This window comes from Ranitomeya imitator, chromosome 4 (genome assembly GCF_032444005.1).
Source record: "Ranitomeya imitator isolate aRanImi1 chromosome 4, aRanImi1.pri, whole genome shotgun sequence".
Taxonomy (NCBI): Eukaryota; Metazoa; Chordata; class Amphibia; order Anura; family Dendrobatidae; genus Ranitomeya; species Ranitomeya imitator.
The window spans coordinates 138189988-138207233 of NC_091285.1; the positions used below are offsets into that span (position 1 = coordinate 138189988).

Below are 17246 nucleotides of genomic sequence, written 5' to 3' on the forward strand. Positions count from 1 at the left end.
TGAGATCTGTCCTGAGAGAGAAACAGATTTCTCTTAATACGATATTTTGCTCCGTTTCTTATTTTCACGAGTGCTAATGATTTATGAAGTAAAAAATGAAAACCGCGATTACCCTTGAGATGGTTGAACGGCAGCGATTGAAGCTAGCTCTTGTCGCTGCTGATACAGGCAGTTGTCGACTATTTGGCTGAGCTGGCATCTCCTGGGTATAGTGCAGGCTCTGTTCCTGGGCCCGCTCCATACACCCATACCTGACAGTCAAGAAGGGGTTAAGGTTAATAGTCTATGGATGCAAACTACACCTTGCTCCGATCTCCTGCCGAAGTTAGACAGGACCCTTTCTTTCACCATTTCTTTGAATATATACAGTTTAGAGTGAACCTAGTGACCTGGGTGAGCTGTAAAGGTGAAAAGCTGTACAAACTGAAAACCCTATTAATGTCTTAATTTCTTGCTGTCCTTTAAGCCTCCTCCAGCCCCAACTAGTCGAAATTACCCAGAGATGCGTGAGAAACTTCGATCCCGTCTAACCAAGAGGAAAGAAGAGGTACCCCAGAAAAGGCATCATGCCGGGGAGCAGGCCGTGGACCATCGTGACGTAGATGAACTCCTAGATTTTATCAACCGCACTGAACCGAAGAACGTTAGCAGCAACAAAGCGGCCAAGAGAGCGCGACACAAGTTAAAGAAAAAGGTAAAGGAGCGAAGAAGGGCTCATATAAGAGCGCAGTTACACCGCATTCTTATAGCTGGAAACCAAAGACATTACGTCTGCCCTTTTATTGACTGGTGTACTAGCTAGGTCCTGTTCTTAGAGATCTGTATGCAGTTGGATGTTAACCCTCAGCTCTCAACAAACGGTCTTCAGCATGCTACTTGCACTGTAGGGACAATGACTAGAATATTGTCCCCGGTTGGTAGGAGCATAATGTAGAAAGGGACCCTGATTGCAGTAATGTCTCTTACTGGGCTGCATTTTTTTTTTTTTTTAAGAAAACCCCTGTTTTAGGCTACGTTCCCCCCCCCCCCCCCCAGCTCTCTGCTTCCTCTTCCTGGAAAAAGATGGTAGGCGTAGTGCGCCTGCTGCGATTGGCCGGCAGCAGCAGATATTTTTCCTATTTGTTTCTTTTGATCACTATGATAGGGTCTATCAGTGATCAAAAGCCAATAATTAGTGTCATCCCCTTATTCAGATTTTTTTTTTTTTTAATTGATTTTATAATTTTTATTTCTTTCCTTCTTTGCCATTAGGGTTGGGGCTTGGGAGTTTTCAAAAGTAAAAAATGACTATGACTAGTGTTAAGCGCAAGTGCTTGCTACTCGAGTTTACATCAGGTGCTAGTGTATGCACCAAGTATCGCAGGTGCTAGAGTCTCCGCCCCGCATATTTGTGGCTATTAGACAGCTGAAAAAACGTGTGGGTGTTGCCTGCCAAACACAGGCAATCCCGACATGTTTTTTTGGGTGTCTAACGGCTGCAAAACATGCGGGGCGGAGACACAAGCATGTCGCTTGAGCACCCACGATACTCTGTGAATAGCCGAGCACCCAGTGCCAACTCAAGTACCGAGCATTTGCGCTCAACACCTAATGAAATATTCAATATGACGACCTAATGTTATCAAATTGTGTAGTACCTTTTGGGTTCAAAATGCTCACTATACCCCTGAATAAAATCCTTGAGGGGGTGTAGTTTCCAAAATGGGGACAGTTGCTGTTTGGGCGCCTTAGGGGCCCTTTAAATCTACACTGCTCAAAAAATAAAGGGAACACTTAAACTACACAATGTACCTGTCAATCACACATCTGTGAAATCAACCTATCCATTTATGAAGCAACACTGATTGTGAATCAATGTATCATGTTGTTGTGCAAATCAAACAGACAACAGGGAGAAATGATAGGCAATTAGCAAGACATCCCTATAAAGAGGTGGTTCAGCAGGTGGTGACCACAGACAATTCCTCTGTTCTCATCCTTTTTGGCTGTTTTGGTCACTTTTGCCTTTTGTCATTGCTCTCACCCCTAAAGGTACAGTAGCATGGTGGCGTCTACAACCCACAAGTTGCTCAGGTAGGGCAGCTCATCCAGGATGGCACAATAATGCGAGCTGTTGCAAGAAGGGTAACTGTTTTTCAGCACAGGGTCTAGAGCATGGAGCAGATACTAGGAGATGTGGAGGGGGCCGTAGGAGGGCAACAACCCAGCTTCAGGACCAGCGCACTGCAAAATGGCCTTCAGCAGGCCACTAACATCCATGCGTCTGCTCAAACTATCCGAAAAATATTTAGAATTGAGTCCTCAGTGGTGATACCTTTTTAATGGCTAACTGAAAAAGATGGTAACAAATTGCAAGCTTTTGAGACTACACGGGTCTCTTCATCAGGCATAGACTAAAAGAAATTCTGGAGAATCAAATATTTATGCACAACATAGCACAGAGAAAAAAAAACTGAAAAAACATGGATAAGACAGGTGACATAAAGCAGAATTACCATCTACTATATAATTGTCTAAGGGTCACTTCCGTCTTTCTGTCTGTCCTTCTGTCTGTCACGGATATTCATTTGTCGCGGCCTCTGTCTGTCATGGAATCCAAGTCGCTGATTGGTCTCGCCAGCTGCCTGTCATGGCTGCCGCAACCAATCAGCGACGGGCACAGTCCGATTAGTCCCTCCCTACTCCCCTGCAGTTACTGCCCGGCGCCCGCTCGCTTCATACTCCCCTCCGGTCACCGCTCACACAGGGTTAATGCCAGCGGTGATGGACCGCGTGATGCCACGGGTTACACACTCCGTTACCGCTCCTATTAACCCTGTGTGTCCCCAACGTTTTACTATTGATGCTGCCTATACAGCGTCAATAGTAAAAAAAAAAATCTAATGTTAAAAATAATAATAATAAAAAAAAAAAAACCTGCTATACTCACCCTCCGTTGTCCGAGGATGCGCTCGCGCCTTCCGCCAACTTCCGGTCCCAGAGATGCATTGCGAAATTACCCAGAAGACTTAGCGGTCTCGCTTGGCTGGGCAATATACTGCGTGGTTGGGCAATATACTACGTGGCTGGGCAATATACTACGTGGCTGGGCAATATACTACGCGGGCTTTGCAATATACCAATATACTACGTGGAGATGCATATTCTAGAATACCCGATGCGTTAGAATTGGGCCACCATCTAGTGTGTATATATAATTGTCTAAGGGGTACTTCCGTCTGTCTGTCTTTCATGGAAATCCCCCGTCGCTGATTGCTCAAGGCCGCGACGGGCACAGTCCGGCCAAGAAATAGTCCCTCCCTACTTCCGTCTAGTCAGTGCCCGGCACACGCTCCATACTCCCCTCCTGTCAGTGCTGACACAGGGTTAATGACAGCATTTACGGACCGCGTTAAGCCGCGGGTAATACACTACGCTAACGCTGCTATTAACCCTGTGTGACCAACTTTTTACTATTGATGCTGCCTGTGCAGCATCAATACTAAAACGATCTAATGTTAAAAATAATAAAAAAACAAAAAACCTGCTATTCTCACCTTCCGTTGTCCGCTGATGCACGCGCTGCTGCCGCCAGCTTCTTTTCCCAGAGATGCATTGCGAAATTACCCAGATGACTTAGCGGTCTCGCGAGACCGCTAAGTTATCTGGGTAATTTCACAATGCATCGTTGGGAACGGAAGCTGACGGCAGTAGCGCGCGCATCGGGAGAGCTTCGCTGGACGCCGGCGGGTGAGTATATAACTATTTTTTATTTTAATTATTTTTTTTACAGGGATATGGTGCCCACACTGCTATATGCTATGTGGGCTGTGTTATATACTGCGTGGGCTGTGTTATATACTGCGTGTCTCCTAAATATGTGGCCTGTACTGTGTATATACATACATACATACATATTCTAGAGTACCCGATGCGTTAGAATTGGGCCACCATCTAGTGTGTATATAATGTGCTAGGCTACTTACACACTAGCGTTTTGTGACGGACGTCACAATGCGTCGTTTTGGAGAAAAAAGGCATCCTGCAAAGTTGCTCGCAGGATGCGTTTTTTCTCCGTAGACTTGCATTAGCGGCGCATTGCGACGTATGGCCACACGTCGCATCCGTCGTGCGACGGATGCGTCGTGTTTTGGCGGACAGTCAGCACAAAAAAAGTTACATGTAACGTTTTTTTGTGCGTCGTGTCAGCCTTTTCCGACCGCGCATGCGCGGCCGGAACTCCGCCCCCCTCCTCCCCGGACATTACAATGTGGCAGCGGATGCGTTGAAAAACTGCATCTGCTGCCCCCGTTCATTTATTTCACAACGTGCGTCGGTACGTCGGGCAGACGCATGGCGACGGCCCCGTTCCGACGCAAGTGTGAAAGTAGCCTTAAATATACACATTAGGAGTATTTCCAGTGTTTGCATTTAACAGAATGAAAAAATTCAGTGTTATAAGGGCTGTCTAAATGAACTAGTGGTAGTGTATAGTCTATTATACCCATCTGATGTATTGTGGATAGTAATTATGTATAATGCAAGAAAGCTATCAGTGAATAGATCTCCTCTCACTGGTGAGAGTTCTTCTCACTATGGGCATTCACTACATACCCCAGAAGCATTTGTGAAGTGAGTGGGGGTCTGTTTTTGGGTAATTGTAGGCCAGTGGTGGCATTTAATAAAAATCTATTTACTGATTCTCTACATTTTTTTTTTATAGGTGAAAGCCCTTCAGGAGGCTAGTGGCCAGAAATCAACTAATCTTCATTGTTCGAATGTTGAAGAAGCAGATGCTCCATCCTCTGGGGAAAAGTTACTCCAATGGCCTCAGCTTGAGTTGGAAAGGGTGAATAGCTTTCTGACCAGTCGACTTGAAGAGATCAAGAATACCATCAAAGACTCTATCAGAGCCAGCTTTAGTGTATATGATCTGAACCTTGATGTCAATGACTTCCCAAAAAAAGCAGCTGTGCTGGAGCAGAAAAACCTGCTATCACACCTTAATGGTTCTTCTGATTTCCAAGAGATTGACCTGGATCTGACACCTCTTACGCTCAGTGTCTCAAAGGGAAAAGAAGCAAAACTGTCAGAAGAAGAAGACAACCTTTCTTCACAACCTGCAGAAAATGGTATAGTTAAGAGATTAAGTGTTGTACCGAATCTTTCCCGCATGATCTGGGTTCAGTCTCAAATGAACTCTGCATTGGTACAAAGTCCGGACAAAACATCTGTATGTTCTCCAGACAAGGTTCTTTCCAGCTCCGAGAATCAGAGACTTCAGGGTCAGTCAGTAACTGGAAGTCGTGTGAAGAAGAGCAAAAAGCAAAGCCTCCAGACACGAAAATGTGAGTCTCAGAGTGAAGAGGCCAAGACACCTACACAAGGAGCAAAAGCCCAACAAACGTTCCTCCTTGAAAAAAATGAGGACATTTCAAGACAAGGACCAGACACTGTGAATTGTGTTCATTTTAGGCCTGAAAAAGATAAGATTGAACCAAGTGGATGTGAGAGGACTGATGTCAAATCCAGTAGTAGTCATAAAAGCAAAACCAGAAGAAGCAGAAACAAGGCAGATAAACCCGGTAGCTTAGTTGGTGCGTTGTAGTATTTTCCCATTTATCTATCTTTCAGATTTAATGTATTTTTAAAAAAAAAACTTTTTTTTTCAATATGTTAATATTTTATGTCCTATATTTCTGATAATTAAATTTTTGTGGGTGAGTTGAAAATTCTGATAATTTAGGCCCTGATTTATCAATGTTATTGTGACAGAATTCTGGCATAAATCGCTTAGAAAATTTGAATAACTCTTGCACAGTGCGGAATTGTGCAAAAATGTTGTGCCTTTTGGCGTCTTTACGTCAGTTTTGTCCAGTTCTGCCAAAATGTGCGGTGCTGGAATGGGGGTATGACACCCCAGCTTGTCTAATTCATGATGAGCTGTGGCATTCGTGGTCAACAGCATATTGGATAGGATGCTCTCATATCAGATGTTACACGCTCGCAGCAGAGCAGGAGACTGGGGTCAATGGCATATTGGATAGGATGCTCTCACATCAGATGTTACACGCTCGCAGCAGAGCAGGAGACTGGGGTCAATAGCACATTGGATAGGATGCTCTCACATCAGATGTTACACGCTCGCAGCAGAGCAGGAGCCGGGGGTGAATAGCATATTGGATAGGATGCTCTCATATCAGATGTTACACGCTTGCAGCAGAGCAGAAGTCGGGGGTCAATAGCATATTGGATAGGATGCTCTCATATCAGATGTTACACACTCGCAACAGAGCAGGAGCCGGGGGTGAATAGCATATTAAATAGGATGCTCTCATATCAGATGTTACACGCTCGCAGCAGAGCAGGAGCCGGGGGTTAATAGCATATTGGATAGGATGCTCTCATATCAGGTGTTACTCGCTCATGAGACTCCAGCCTTAGACCATTTCTTCATATCTGTTGCTGCTTGGAAGGACACAGGGACAAGTAGGGCACAGCATTGTGACGAGAGGATCCGTCTGAGAACAGCCAGATGATAATGATGTCATCCTGTAGTTCACAGGAAGTCAGACTGACTTCCTGTCAACACATTATTGCACGTACTGGATGGGTTGTCAGACTAGGGATCATATGACCTTATAATGAAGGTGGGGATGTATCGATTTAAGTGAAATCAATGAAAAGGAGATAAGTTATGGTGAGCTTTGTATGTGCAAAAAACTACCGGAGTGCTTCTTTAAGCGTAATTTATGCTTGTTATCTAGGTGGTAACTGAAGAGCGGTTTGCCCTTGACAACTTGGCTACAGTGTAATGCCAGGATGAGCCATTTGGCAAACACAAAGGAAATAGTCCACCTGTCGGCGGCAATATCCTGTTGGCTTCTATGTGGTCCAGGACAGGTTAGGCTTCATCTGTGGCCTAGAGATTGAAAGTAAAGGATATGCATTGTTTTCATTTTTTTTATTTGATATTTCTTTAATATGTTTGCTGTATTGTTCCCGCTAGTTCTTTAGGGTCAGGTTCTTCTAGATTACATGAAGAGAGTAGGAAGGAGAAATGCAGTAGAAAACTCCATGTGAATTAACTGTTAATTATTCTTCCTTTTCTTTAGACGACGTGTTTCTTCCAAAAGATTTAGATGGCAAGGAAATGGATGAAATTGACAGGGAAGTAGAGTATTTTAAAAGGTGAGTATCACTGTGTGTCAAAGTTTTAGAAAATCCTATTAACATAAAGTGAGTTGAGGTCACACTGGCAGAGCGCATGGTCACTCTAGGCTATGCTTTTTTTCACTCTGGCTATTGGAAATGGGTCATTCCCTACTCTCCATTAAAGTTCGAATAGGTGTTGGGACATCCCTTTTATTCTAAACACACAGACATACACTTTATTTGCTTGTAAACAAACCAACCACTATCTATCCTATGAAAAAATGCCAGACCTAAAGTATGCTGCATTTTGAAAAAGATGCATTGGGCCAAAATCACAACAAAAGCAAATATGAAAAATATCACTGCCGTTTGTAAAGTGATAATGGTTCCATATTGACTTTAAGGATCGCCTGGGCAAGGTCTTGACCTAAAAAAACAACTTTGCTTTATTCATCTAAACACTATCTTTAAAGACCTTCTTAAAGAGGACCTTTCACCATTTTTTTTCTGTTGAACTTGGACGCACAATGTAATAGTGGTTGCAATGCCGAATAAAACATTTGTATTTGATTTGGGTTTTTTTTACATTTCATTGTGAGATATTAGCAATCAACTCTTTAGGTGCCAAATAATTTAACACCCACTTGGATTTGACAAATGTTATTTGATATAATTTTTTTTACTGGGGGCGTGTACTTTTTCCTCCTGTATGGGTTGCCCAATCATAAGCAGGCAACAAGACAGCAAAAAAGAACCCCACCCCTTTCCCCCACAATAGCTTAGGTTTCTCAGTGTGTGAGATGTAATACAGCTCTATTTTCCTGGTCTAACATCATACATGATTAGAAAGTAATGGGAGATTGGGGCACTGATGTAACACCTTTCAATTAGGGTCTGTGTGGGGAAGGGGCAGCACAGCTGAGTTTGTGTCACATTACAAACCCTTCTATCAGCTCTCTTCCTCTGATAGCACTGTCCAATATGCTGTGCTCCCTTCCTGCAAACTGCCTGGCCAGAGCTGTGTCACACGTATGCCTTCACAACCTTGGACGTACCTATTACTTGGGGTATCGGCATACTCAGGAGAAATTGCACAACAAATTTTGAGGTTCATTTTCTCCTGTTACCCTTATGAAAAAAAGTTGTGTTCATGTTTTTTCCTTCCACATTGCTTTAGTTCCTGTGAAGCACCTGAAGGGTTAATAAACTTCTTGGGTGTGGTTTTGAGCAAATTGAAGAGTGCAGTTTCTATAATGTTGTCACTTTTAGGTATTTTCTGTAATACTATAAAAAATAAAAAAAGGCTTTGGAAATTTTGTTGGAAAAATGTGAAGTCACTGGTCAACTTTTAACCTTTCTAACTTCGTAACCAAAAAAAAGTTTTAAAAATTGTGCTTATGTAAAGAAAGTGGGCATGTGGGAAATGTTATTTATTAAAGGGAACCTGTCACCCCCAAAATCGAAGATGAGCTAAGCCCACCAGTATCAGGGGCTTATCTACAGCATTCTGTAATGCTGTAGATAAGCCCCCGATGTATCCTGAAAGATGAGAAAAAGAGGTTAGATTATACTCACGCTGGAGGTCCGGTCCGGGGCCTCCTATCTTCATAGGATGACGTCCTCTTCTGGTCTTCACACTGCGGCTCCAGCGCAGGCGTACTTTGTCTGCCCTGTTGAGGGCAGAGCAAAGTACTGCAGTGCGCAGGCGCTGGGCCTCTCTGACCTTTCCCGGCGCCTGCGCACTGCAGTACTTTGCTCTGCCCTTAAAAGGGCAGACAAAGTACGCCTGCGCCGGAGCCGCAGAGTGAATATAAGAAGAGGACGTCATCGTAAGAAGATGGGAGGGACCGGACCGCGACGCCCATCGGACTGGACCGCAGTGGGACCGCCCCTGCGTGAGTACCATCTAACCTCTTTTCTCCTACGCCTCATTGGGGGACACAGGACCATGGGTGTTATGCTGCTGCCACTAGGAGGACACTAAGTTAACACAGAAAGATTCACTCCTCCCCTGCAGTATACACCCTCTCACTGTGCAATATTCAACCAGTTCTTGCTTAGTGTCTGTAGGAGGCACTTGGGTCTGTTTCAGACCCTAACGTTTTCTTTTCTTTTTCATTTTCGATAAATTTTTATTTTTTAATTAACGGAGTGATGGTGGGCGACGGATTCCTTTCACGGTCTGCTCTCCCCCGAACCATCAACAGGCGAGCACGCGGAGTATACCTTCCCGTACCTCTCCTTTAACGACTGGGGCACGCCTAATCTATGCCTGGGCGACAGTTCCTCTATGGTTCCGATCTCCCCACCTGTCAGACGGCGAGCACATAGAGTTTTGGCTCTTATGTCCCTCTCCTGGGCCCTAACACTTGTCACTGAAGGCCCCACCTGACGGCGTCACTGCAGTCCCCACGAATTCTGTAAGTCCCATGCTGTGGTGAAGATGGATGGAGGATTCTCTCCACCCCCCGACCAGGGAGGATAGATTGAGCTCACACCCCCGCAGCAAAGGAGGCGCTGCATTCCTGCACCGATAAGGAGAAGTGCCTGGCTGTGAGTATGTTCCTTCCTCGCATTACCTGCGTCGGAAGGTGCGGTCCTGGTCCCGGGGAGAGGTGCCGCTGACCAGATGCCAGCGGTGGTCAGCCCGGCTCCGCCACGGCCTACCAGCGCGCATTGCCGACAAGCTCCGAAAATTTAGTCCCTGGCGTTTCAGCCGGACTAGGCCGCGGTCCGCCCACCGCCGAAGCTCCACCCACTATCTCGGCGCTTCTCGTTTGGAACGAGATGTGCCCCGCAAATCTCGGGGGCCATCTTGGCACTACACTTCCCTAGGGGCCGCAAACGCTGACCGAAGGCGCCATCTCTTCTGGTGTCCTATTCCTCCCTGGGGACACAGGCACAGGACCATGGGTAAGCTGTACCCACAGAGCTTAACCCCTTCGCTGCCAGTACATACCCTGCCTACCTGGCCCTTACCTTTTAAAGACATACTATGTCTCTCCCCAAAGAGGCCAAAAAGGTCAACAAAAAGCACACAGTGTTCTTTACTTCATGTGCCACTTGTAATACTGCCTTGCCCCGAGCTCACAATACTCCGTTATGTGCAGATTGTGATCCGGCCTGTGTGCAGCCGCCTCCCGCAGCCTCCAATGCCACCCCTGATCCTGCGGAGCCTAGTCCCCCTGAGTGGGCCGCTTCCCTGTCACGTTATATGGATTCCCTAGCCAGAGCAATAGATTCCCTCTGGGGTCCCTCTCAGAACGCCATTTTGCCTACCACTCTGGTTACGGTACGGATCCGTCCACCAGCAGGGGGCGTACTCGATCTTTACATCCCCTGAGCACAGCCGGGCTTGTGCTTCGACTTCTGCTAGCTCGATTTCTCGTTCCCCTTCTCCTGAGAACTGTAATGCACATGATTCTGAATCCGAGTCCGATGCATCTTTAGTCCATGATTCCTCGACTTCCCAAGAGACGCTTGACTCTCTTATTCAGGCGGTCAACAAGACCCTGAAGGTGGACGAGGAATCCACATCCACTCAGGAACATGCGGTGTCTTTTAAAAGGACAAAACGTGTCCAAAAAGTATTCGTCACTCACCCTGAGTTTAAGGACATTGTCCAGAAACACAGGGACCAGCCCGATAAGCGTTTCATGAGTCAAAAGTCTATTGAGTCCAAATACCCCTTTGCTCAGGAACTAATAAAGGACTGGCTACAGTCTCCCTCAGTGGACCCTGCCGTATCGCATCTCTCCTCCAAAACGCTCCTTTCTTTGTCTGACGGTTCTTCCGTCAAAAACCCCTCTGACCATCAAATTGATTACCTGGCTCGCTCTGTCTTTGAGGCTACAGGAGCGTCACTTTTTCCATCCTTCGCCGCTACTTGGGTGGCTAAGGCTATGGTTGCTTGGGCTGAGGTGCAGACCTCAACCATCCAGGATAATAATCTACCTCCAGAGGCGATCAACTTGGCTAACCAATTTGCTCAAGCCGGGGACTTTGTGGTTAACGCCTCAATAGATGTGGCCAATTGCACTGCGCAAGCAGCCGCCAATGCAATCTCCATCAGAAGAGCCCTGTGGCTCAGATTGGCGAGCAGATTCTGCTTCCAAAAAATCATTGACATCTCTGCCCTACCAAGCTGGTCGCTTATTCGGTGAAAAGTTGGACCAAATTATCTCCGACGCCACCGGAGGAAAGGGTAAATTTCTTCCTCAACAAAAGCCTACTCAGCCGTTTCGGTATCAACAACAACCCCAATTCCGGCCCTTTTGCAACAACTCCAATTGGTCTTCTGCCTCCTCGGGACCAGGACGAGTTTTGCGCTGAGTCAGAGGCTCCCAGGTCTCATTCAGGCCTAACCATAGCTGGAAACCCAGACCGAGGCCATCTGGACCCAAGGGATCCAGACCCCGTAGATCTTCCACTCAATGACTCCTTGCACCATCCGGAGGATGTGGACAAAGTAGGCGGCCGTTTACTTTCGTTCCGCCAGGCCTGGCTCTCGGTCGTTCAGTTTTTTCGAGTCGTGTCCGCCCAAAACAAAGACAAAGGCCTTTCTCCGGGCCATAACGGCTCTACAAGGGGATGGAGTCATCATTCCGGCTCCCCTAGACCAAAGGTTCAAGGGGTTTTACTCGAACCTATTCGTGGTACCAAAGAAGGACGGATCACTCCGTCCGATACTGGACATAAAGCTTCAGAATGGAGTCCCTCCGCTCTGTCGTCGCATCCATGGAAAAGGGAGAGTTCCTAGCATCCATAGACATCAAGGATGCTAACCTCCATATCCCAATTTTCCCTCCTCATCAACCGTTCCTTCGCTTCGCTTTTCGCAAGGAACACTTCCAATTTGTGGCCTTATGCTTCGTCCTCGCCACCGCTCCCAAAATATTCACCAAGGTCATGGCAGCCGTCATGGCTATCCTTCATGCCCGGGAAATGGTGGTACTTCCGTAACTGGACGACCTGCTGATAAAAGGCCCATCATATCCAGCCTGCGAGGAGTCCGTCAACATCACGATGGATACTCTTTCTCGCCTGGGTTGGAAGATAAACTTTGAAAAATCTTCCCCGTTCCCAGCCCAGCGGATTTCTTTCCTGGGAATGACCCTGGACACTTCCCTCGGCTTCTCCCACCAGAAAAGGCCTTGGCCTTGCAGCAGGGAGCACACAGTCTCTCCCTCCATTCGTTTCAGCATGCGCATTCTCGGGAAGATGGTAGCAGCCATGGAAGCGATTCCATTTGCGCAGTTCCACCTCCGCCCCTTACAACATGTGCTGCTGTCGGCATAGAACGGGAACCCGGCTTCTTTCGACCGCCGTTTATGTCTGTCTCTGCAGGTCAGGCAGACCCTCAGGTGGTGGACGCTGAAGTCCCTGAACTAGGGGAAGTCTTTTCTCCCAGTACGCTGGCTGGTGGTGACCATCGATGCCAGCCTTTTGGGCTGGGGTGCAGTCTTCAGTCATCACACAGTTCAGGGGTGGTGGTCCACTCGAGAGTCGCGTCTCCCCATCAATATCCTGGAAATACGAGCGATCAGACTAGCTGTGATCAGTTTTCACCACTTCCTCGCGGGTCACCCTGTCAGAATCCAGTCCAACAATGCCACAGCGGTGGCGTACATCAACATTCATATTCGAATTTCTCCAATCAGGACTAGATTCGGGTCTCGCACTTGGCTCCCTCAAGGGACAAGTGTCAGCATTGTCAGTCCTTTTCCAATGAAAAATTGCCACCCGATTACCGGTTAAGACGTTCCTTCAGGGAGTTTCCCGTTTGGCGCCTCCCTATAAAATGCCTTTGGATCCATGGGAGCTCAATTTGCTCCTTAGAGCTCTTCAGGAGGCCCCTTTCGAGCCACTGCAGGACGTCTCTCTGACCTTCCTTTCCTGGAAGGTGGTTTTTCTAGTGGCTATTACGTCAATCAGGCGAGTTTCGGAGTTGGCGGCTCTTTCCTGCCGACCTCCGTTTCTGATTTTCCATCCGGATAAGGTAGTTATGTGGACTTCCCCCTCTTTTCTACCCAAGGTCGTCTCTTCTTTTCACCTCAATGAAGAGATTATTCTGCCTTCATTCTGTCCGGTACCAGTCCATTGAGTTGAGAAATCTCTGCACACTCTTGATGTGGTAAGGGTTCTTCGACGGTACGTCTCAATGGACGGCTCCCTTCCGCAAGTTAGATGTCCTGTTCGTGCTCCCAGAGGGACAACGGAAGGGTTTTCCCGCTTCCAAGGCTTCTCTAGCCAAGTGGATCCGATCGGCTATTCGGGAATCCTACTGTGTCAAGGGTGCTCCTATCCCAGCAGGGATTACGGCCCATTCTACTCGGTCAGTGGGCGCCTCTTGGGCCATTCGGCACCAGGCGTCAGCACAACAGGTCTGCAAAGCTGCGACTTGGTCCAGCTTGCATACTTTTACAAAGCATTACCACATTCATTCCTTTTCTTCTGCAGACGCTGCCCTTGGCAGGCGCATTCTGCAGTCGGCAGTAGTACCTTAGCTGTAAGCCTATGGTACATGGGGTAACAGCTATGTTGCTCCCCACCCAGGGACTGCTTTAGGACGTCCCATGGTCCTGTGTCTCCCAATGAGGCTTAGGAGAAATAGGAATTTTTGTGTACTAACTGTAAAATCCTTTTCTCCGAGCCAATCATTGGGGGACACAGCACCCATCCTGTTAGCCTTTTGGCTTGTTGTTACTTCATGGGTTGACAGTTCTTTTTTTTTTTTTGTCTTTCGTTTAATACTCCTACTGATTTTCTACCAAACTGGTTGAATATTGCCCAGTAAGAAAGATTAACTCCTCCCCTGCAGTATACACCCTCTGTGTTAACTTAGTATCCTCCTAGTGGCCGCAGCATAACAACCATGGTCCTGTGTCCCCCAATGATTGGCTCGGAGAAAAGGATTTTACGGTGAGTACTCAAAAATCCCTATTTTTTCATCTTTCATTACAGAATGCTGTAGATAAGCCCCTGATGCTGGTGGGCTTAGCTCCTTCGATTTTGGGGGTGACAGGTTCCCTTTAACTATTTTGTTTGATGTAACTCTGATTGAAGCATTATGTTTAAAAACTTAAACGTTTTTGCCAAAGTTCCATTTTTTTTCACAAATGCAAGTTATGATAGTGGTAAAATTAGTTTGATATGGAGTACAATATGTTATGAAAAAACAGTCTCCGAATCAGTGGGATCTGTTGAACCATTTGCGTTATAACCACATAAAGTGACAGTGGTCAGAATTGTAAAAATTGGCCTGGTCAGGAAGGTGAAAACAGGTTTGGGGTGGGGGGGATGTTTAAAGGGAATCGGTCTCCACATTTGACCTATCTATACTATTAATATGGCCATACAGGCTATAGACTGCTGGGAAAAGTCCTACCTGTGTGCCTATATCAGATGTCTCGTTGAGAAGTCATCCTTTATCACTTTATGTAAATGAGCTCTTCCAGACTATGGGAAAAGGTAAAAAAAAAATGTGTCCTCACGAATTCTTGTTCCCTTTCAGGTTCTGTCTGGATTCTGCCAAACAAACACGCCAGAAAGTGGCTGTAAATTGGACCAATTTTAGCCTGAAGAAAACCACTTTCAATGTGGCACAGTGATGCCTGCACTTTCCAACGTTTTCCTTCTTCTCTGAGACTCGCCAATAAACTTTTAGCCCATATAACTGACTTCTAGTTCCCCGCTTCTCTATTTTGCACTGTCACAAACATTTGAGAGATTTTAATGATGTAACAGTCTTAAACAATTTTCTTATTGAAAAAGAGAAGTAACCTTTCCCATGCTTTTACTATTTTATTTTTTCTTTCTTGGGATGCAAGTAATGAACTTTACCTTTTCACACTTGCCACGACTGTCTCTAACCACTTTCTTACCTACATTCTTTTACTTCTGAGTCACCAGAATTCAAACGTAGATCATCCTAGGCAATAATATTATTTGTACAGACTGACCGATTATGTAGAAGTGCGATTTCAAATCAAGTTCTTTAAACTTCCAATCATTATATTTTTCTGGTAACCCAAGGACACAGCCAAGGAACTCTTAATAACTACAGATCGGTATTGGACGCAAAGTGTCAACCGTTCCGTTTTTAATCAGCCTTTTTTATGTCTACTTTTTTAATTCATTGACTTGATTTCCATTGTGTAAATAAATGTAAATTGGCACATGCCCATTACCAGCATGTGATGTTCTATTTTATAACATCGATCAGATAATAAACCTCGATGTACTGAGAACTGTTACGGATTAATGTACCTGCCTCCTCCTCACAAGCAGGATCGCAGTACTGGTGATCTTTTCTCCCCATCCTGCCTTGTCTCAGAGGTCATATAATCGGACTTAATAAAGTTACCAAGGCAAGATGAGATCTCTGGTTAGGAATTAATAATAATCCTGTTTTTAAAGTAAAAAATAATAGAGTTCTCGGAAGCCACAATGGCGCGGTATGGCTTTCCATAAACACTAAAGTATCTCTTTCTCAAGCACTTGTATCACCTTTTTCCTCCCTCACTTTGCATCTTGTGTGACACCTTCAAAAGGATGTAAGGGATGTACTTGACTCACTAGAGCACACCTTTAACAGCCCCTAATCCTTTGCTATGTGTATTCCCCTTGCATCTCTTTCTACCAACCAAAATAATGTATCTAGCTTCAGTAGAATGAAACACAAATAATGTATTTTGTTTTCCCCCACTGTATTTGTTTTCTTTCACGCTATTTTTACCCGACAGCTGGTGCTATGCTCGAATAAACTGTGGGACTTTGGCCTTGTTGGATAAGCAGGTCCTCTGGATTCGACATTGGATTTTATTAATGTTCTGTTTGCCAAGTGTATATTGGCTTTGCTGTGTTTTTTTTCTTTTTTTGTTTTTAGTTTTTTATTATTTACTTTTTTTATACTGTGAAAATCTTTCATTCAGAAAGATTAAATGACATTTGGACACATGTAGAGTTGAGTTTGGTCTTTCTTTTATTTGACTATGCTATCTATACCAATAATATGTTAAAGCCCTTCTGGTTCCTGCATACATATTTATCTGATCTTCTACCACACTGATATTCCTGAGCTGAGATTTCATGAAAGAATTCAGATTTTAATTCCTTTGTGCACCATGAAGTATTTGTATGTAGTGGTGGGCCCACACTATAATATGCAGCGACTCTGCAGAATGTATGCTGTGCAATGAATGGCATACATTGTAACATAGAGAGTGGTTGAGTTGCACTGATGAATACGTGTGTATATGTATATATATATATATATATATATATATATATATATATATATATATATATTGTAAGGATTTCACTCACTCAGCTGCGACGGCTGACACTCAGGAGACGTGTTCCTTTAAAGTTCACTGGGTTTATTGCTTCATAAACCATGTGGCACAACAACAGAAAGCAAAATAGCCTTTGGTTCAGGCAAAGGAAAACAAGTGTCCAGTTCATCCGGCTCAGTCCTGAAGCCGAACACACTCAGGAGGGTTTCACCTCCACACATATCTGCTGTGTAAAGGATTAGCCAGTCTTGTATAGGACTAACCACACCCAGTAATCTATCACATGATTAGCCATGTGGTCTGACATCACCACAGGTCCTGAAACACAAACATATGGTTATATAAAACAACGCAATATTCCGGGCTACATTACAGCAACAAGGCACTTATGTGGCACATACCTCCCATCGACTACACACCCTTTAGCCATGCTACAATATATATATATATATATATATACAGTGGGGCAAAAAAGTATTTAGTCAGTCAGCAATAGTGCAAGTTCCACCACTTAAAAAGATGAGAGGCGTCTGTAATTTACATCATAGGTAGACCTCAACTATGGGAGACAAACTGAGAAAAAAAAATCCAGAAAATCATTGTCTGTTTTTTTAACATTTTATTTGCATATTATGGTGGAAAATAAGTATTTGGTCAGAAACAAAATTTCATCTCAATACTTTGTAATATATCCTTCGTTGGCAATGACAGAGGTCAAATGTTTTCTGTAAGTCTTCACAAGGTTGCCACACACTGTTGTTGGTATGTTGGCCCATTCCTCCATGCAGATCTCCTCTAGAGCAGTGATGTTTTTGG

At 45.1% G+C, this 17246-nt stretch overlaps 1 protein-coding gene across 1 annotated transcript in view; it reads left to right on the forward strand.

The window, feature by feature from the left end:
- FAM193B (family with sequence similarity 193 member B) overlaps positions 1-16096 on the forward strand; it is an 86943-nt gene extending 70847 nt beyond the window's left edge. Inside the window, exons 7-10 of the mRNA XM_069763958.1 lie at positions 467-694; positions 4703-5576; positions 7095-7170; positions 14648-16096. Of these exons, the coding sequence (XP_069620059.1) occupies positions 467-694; positions 4703-5576; positions 7095-7170; positions 14648-14744 (1275 nt within the window). The 3' untranslated portion in view covers positions 14745-16096. The remainder of the gene's footprint in view (positions 1-466; positions 695-4702; positions 5577-7094; positions 7171-14647) is intronic.
- The last annotated feature ends 1150 nt before the right edge of the window (positions 16097-17246 follow it).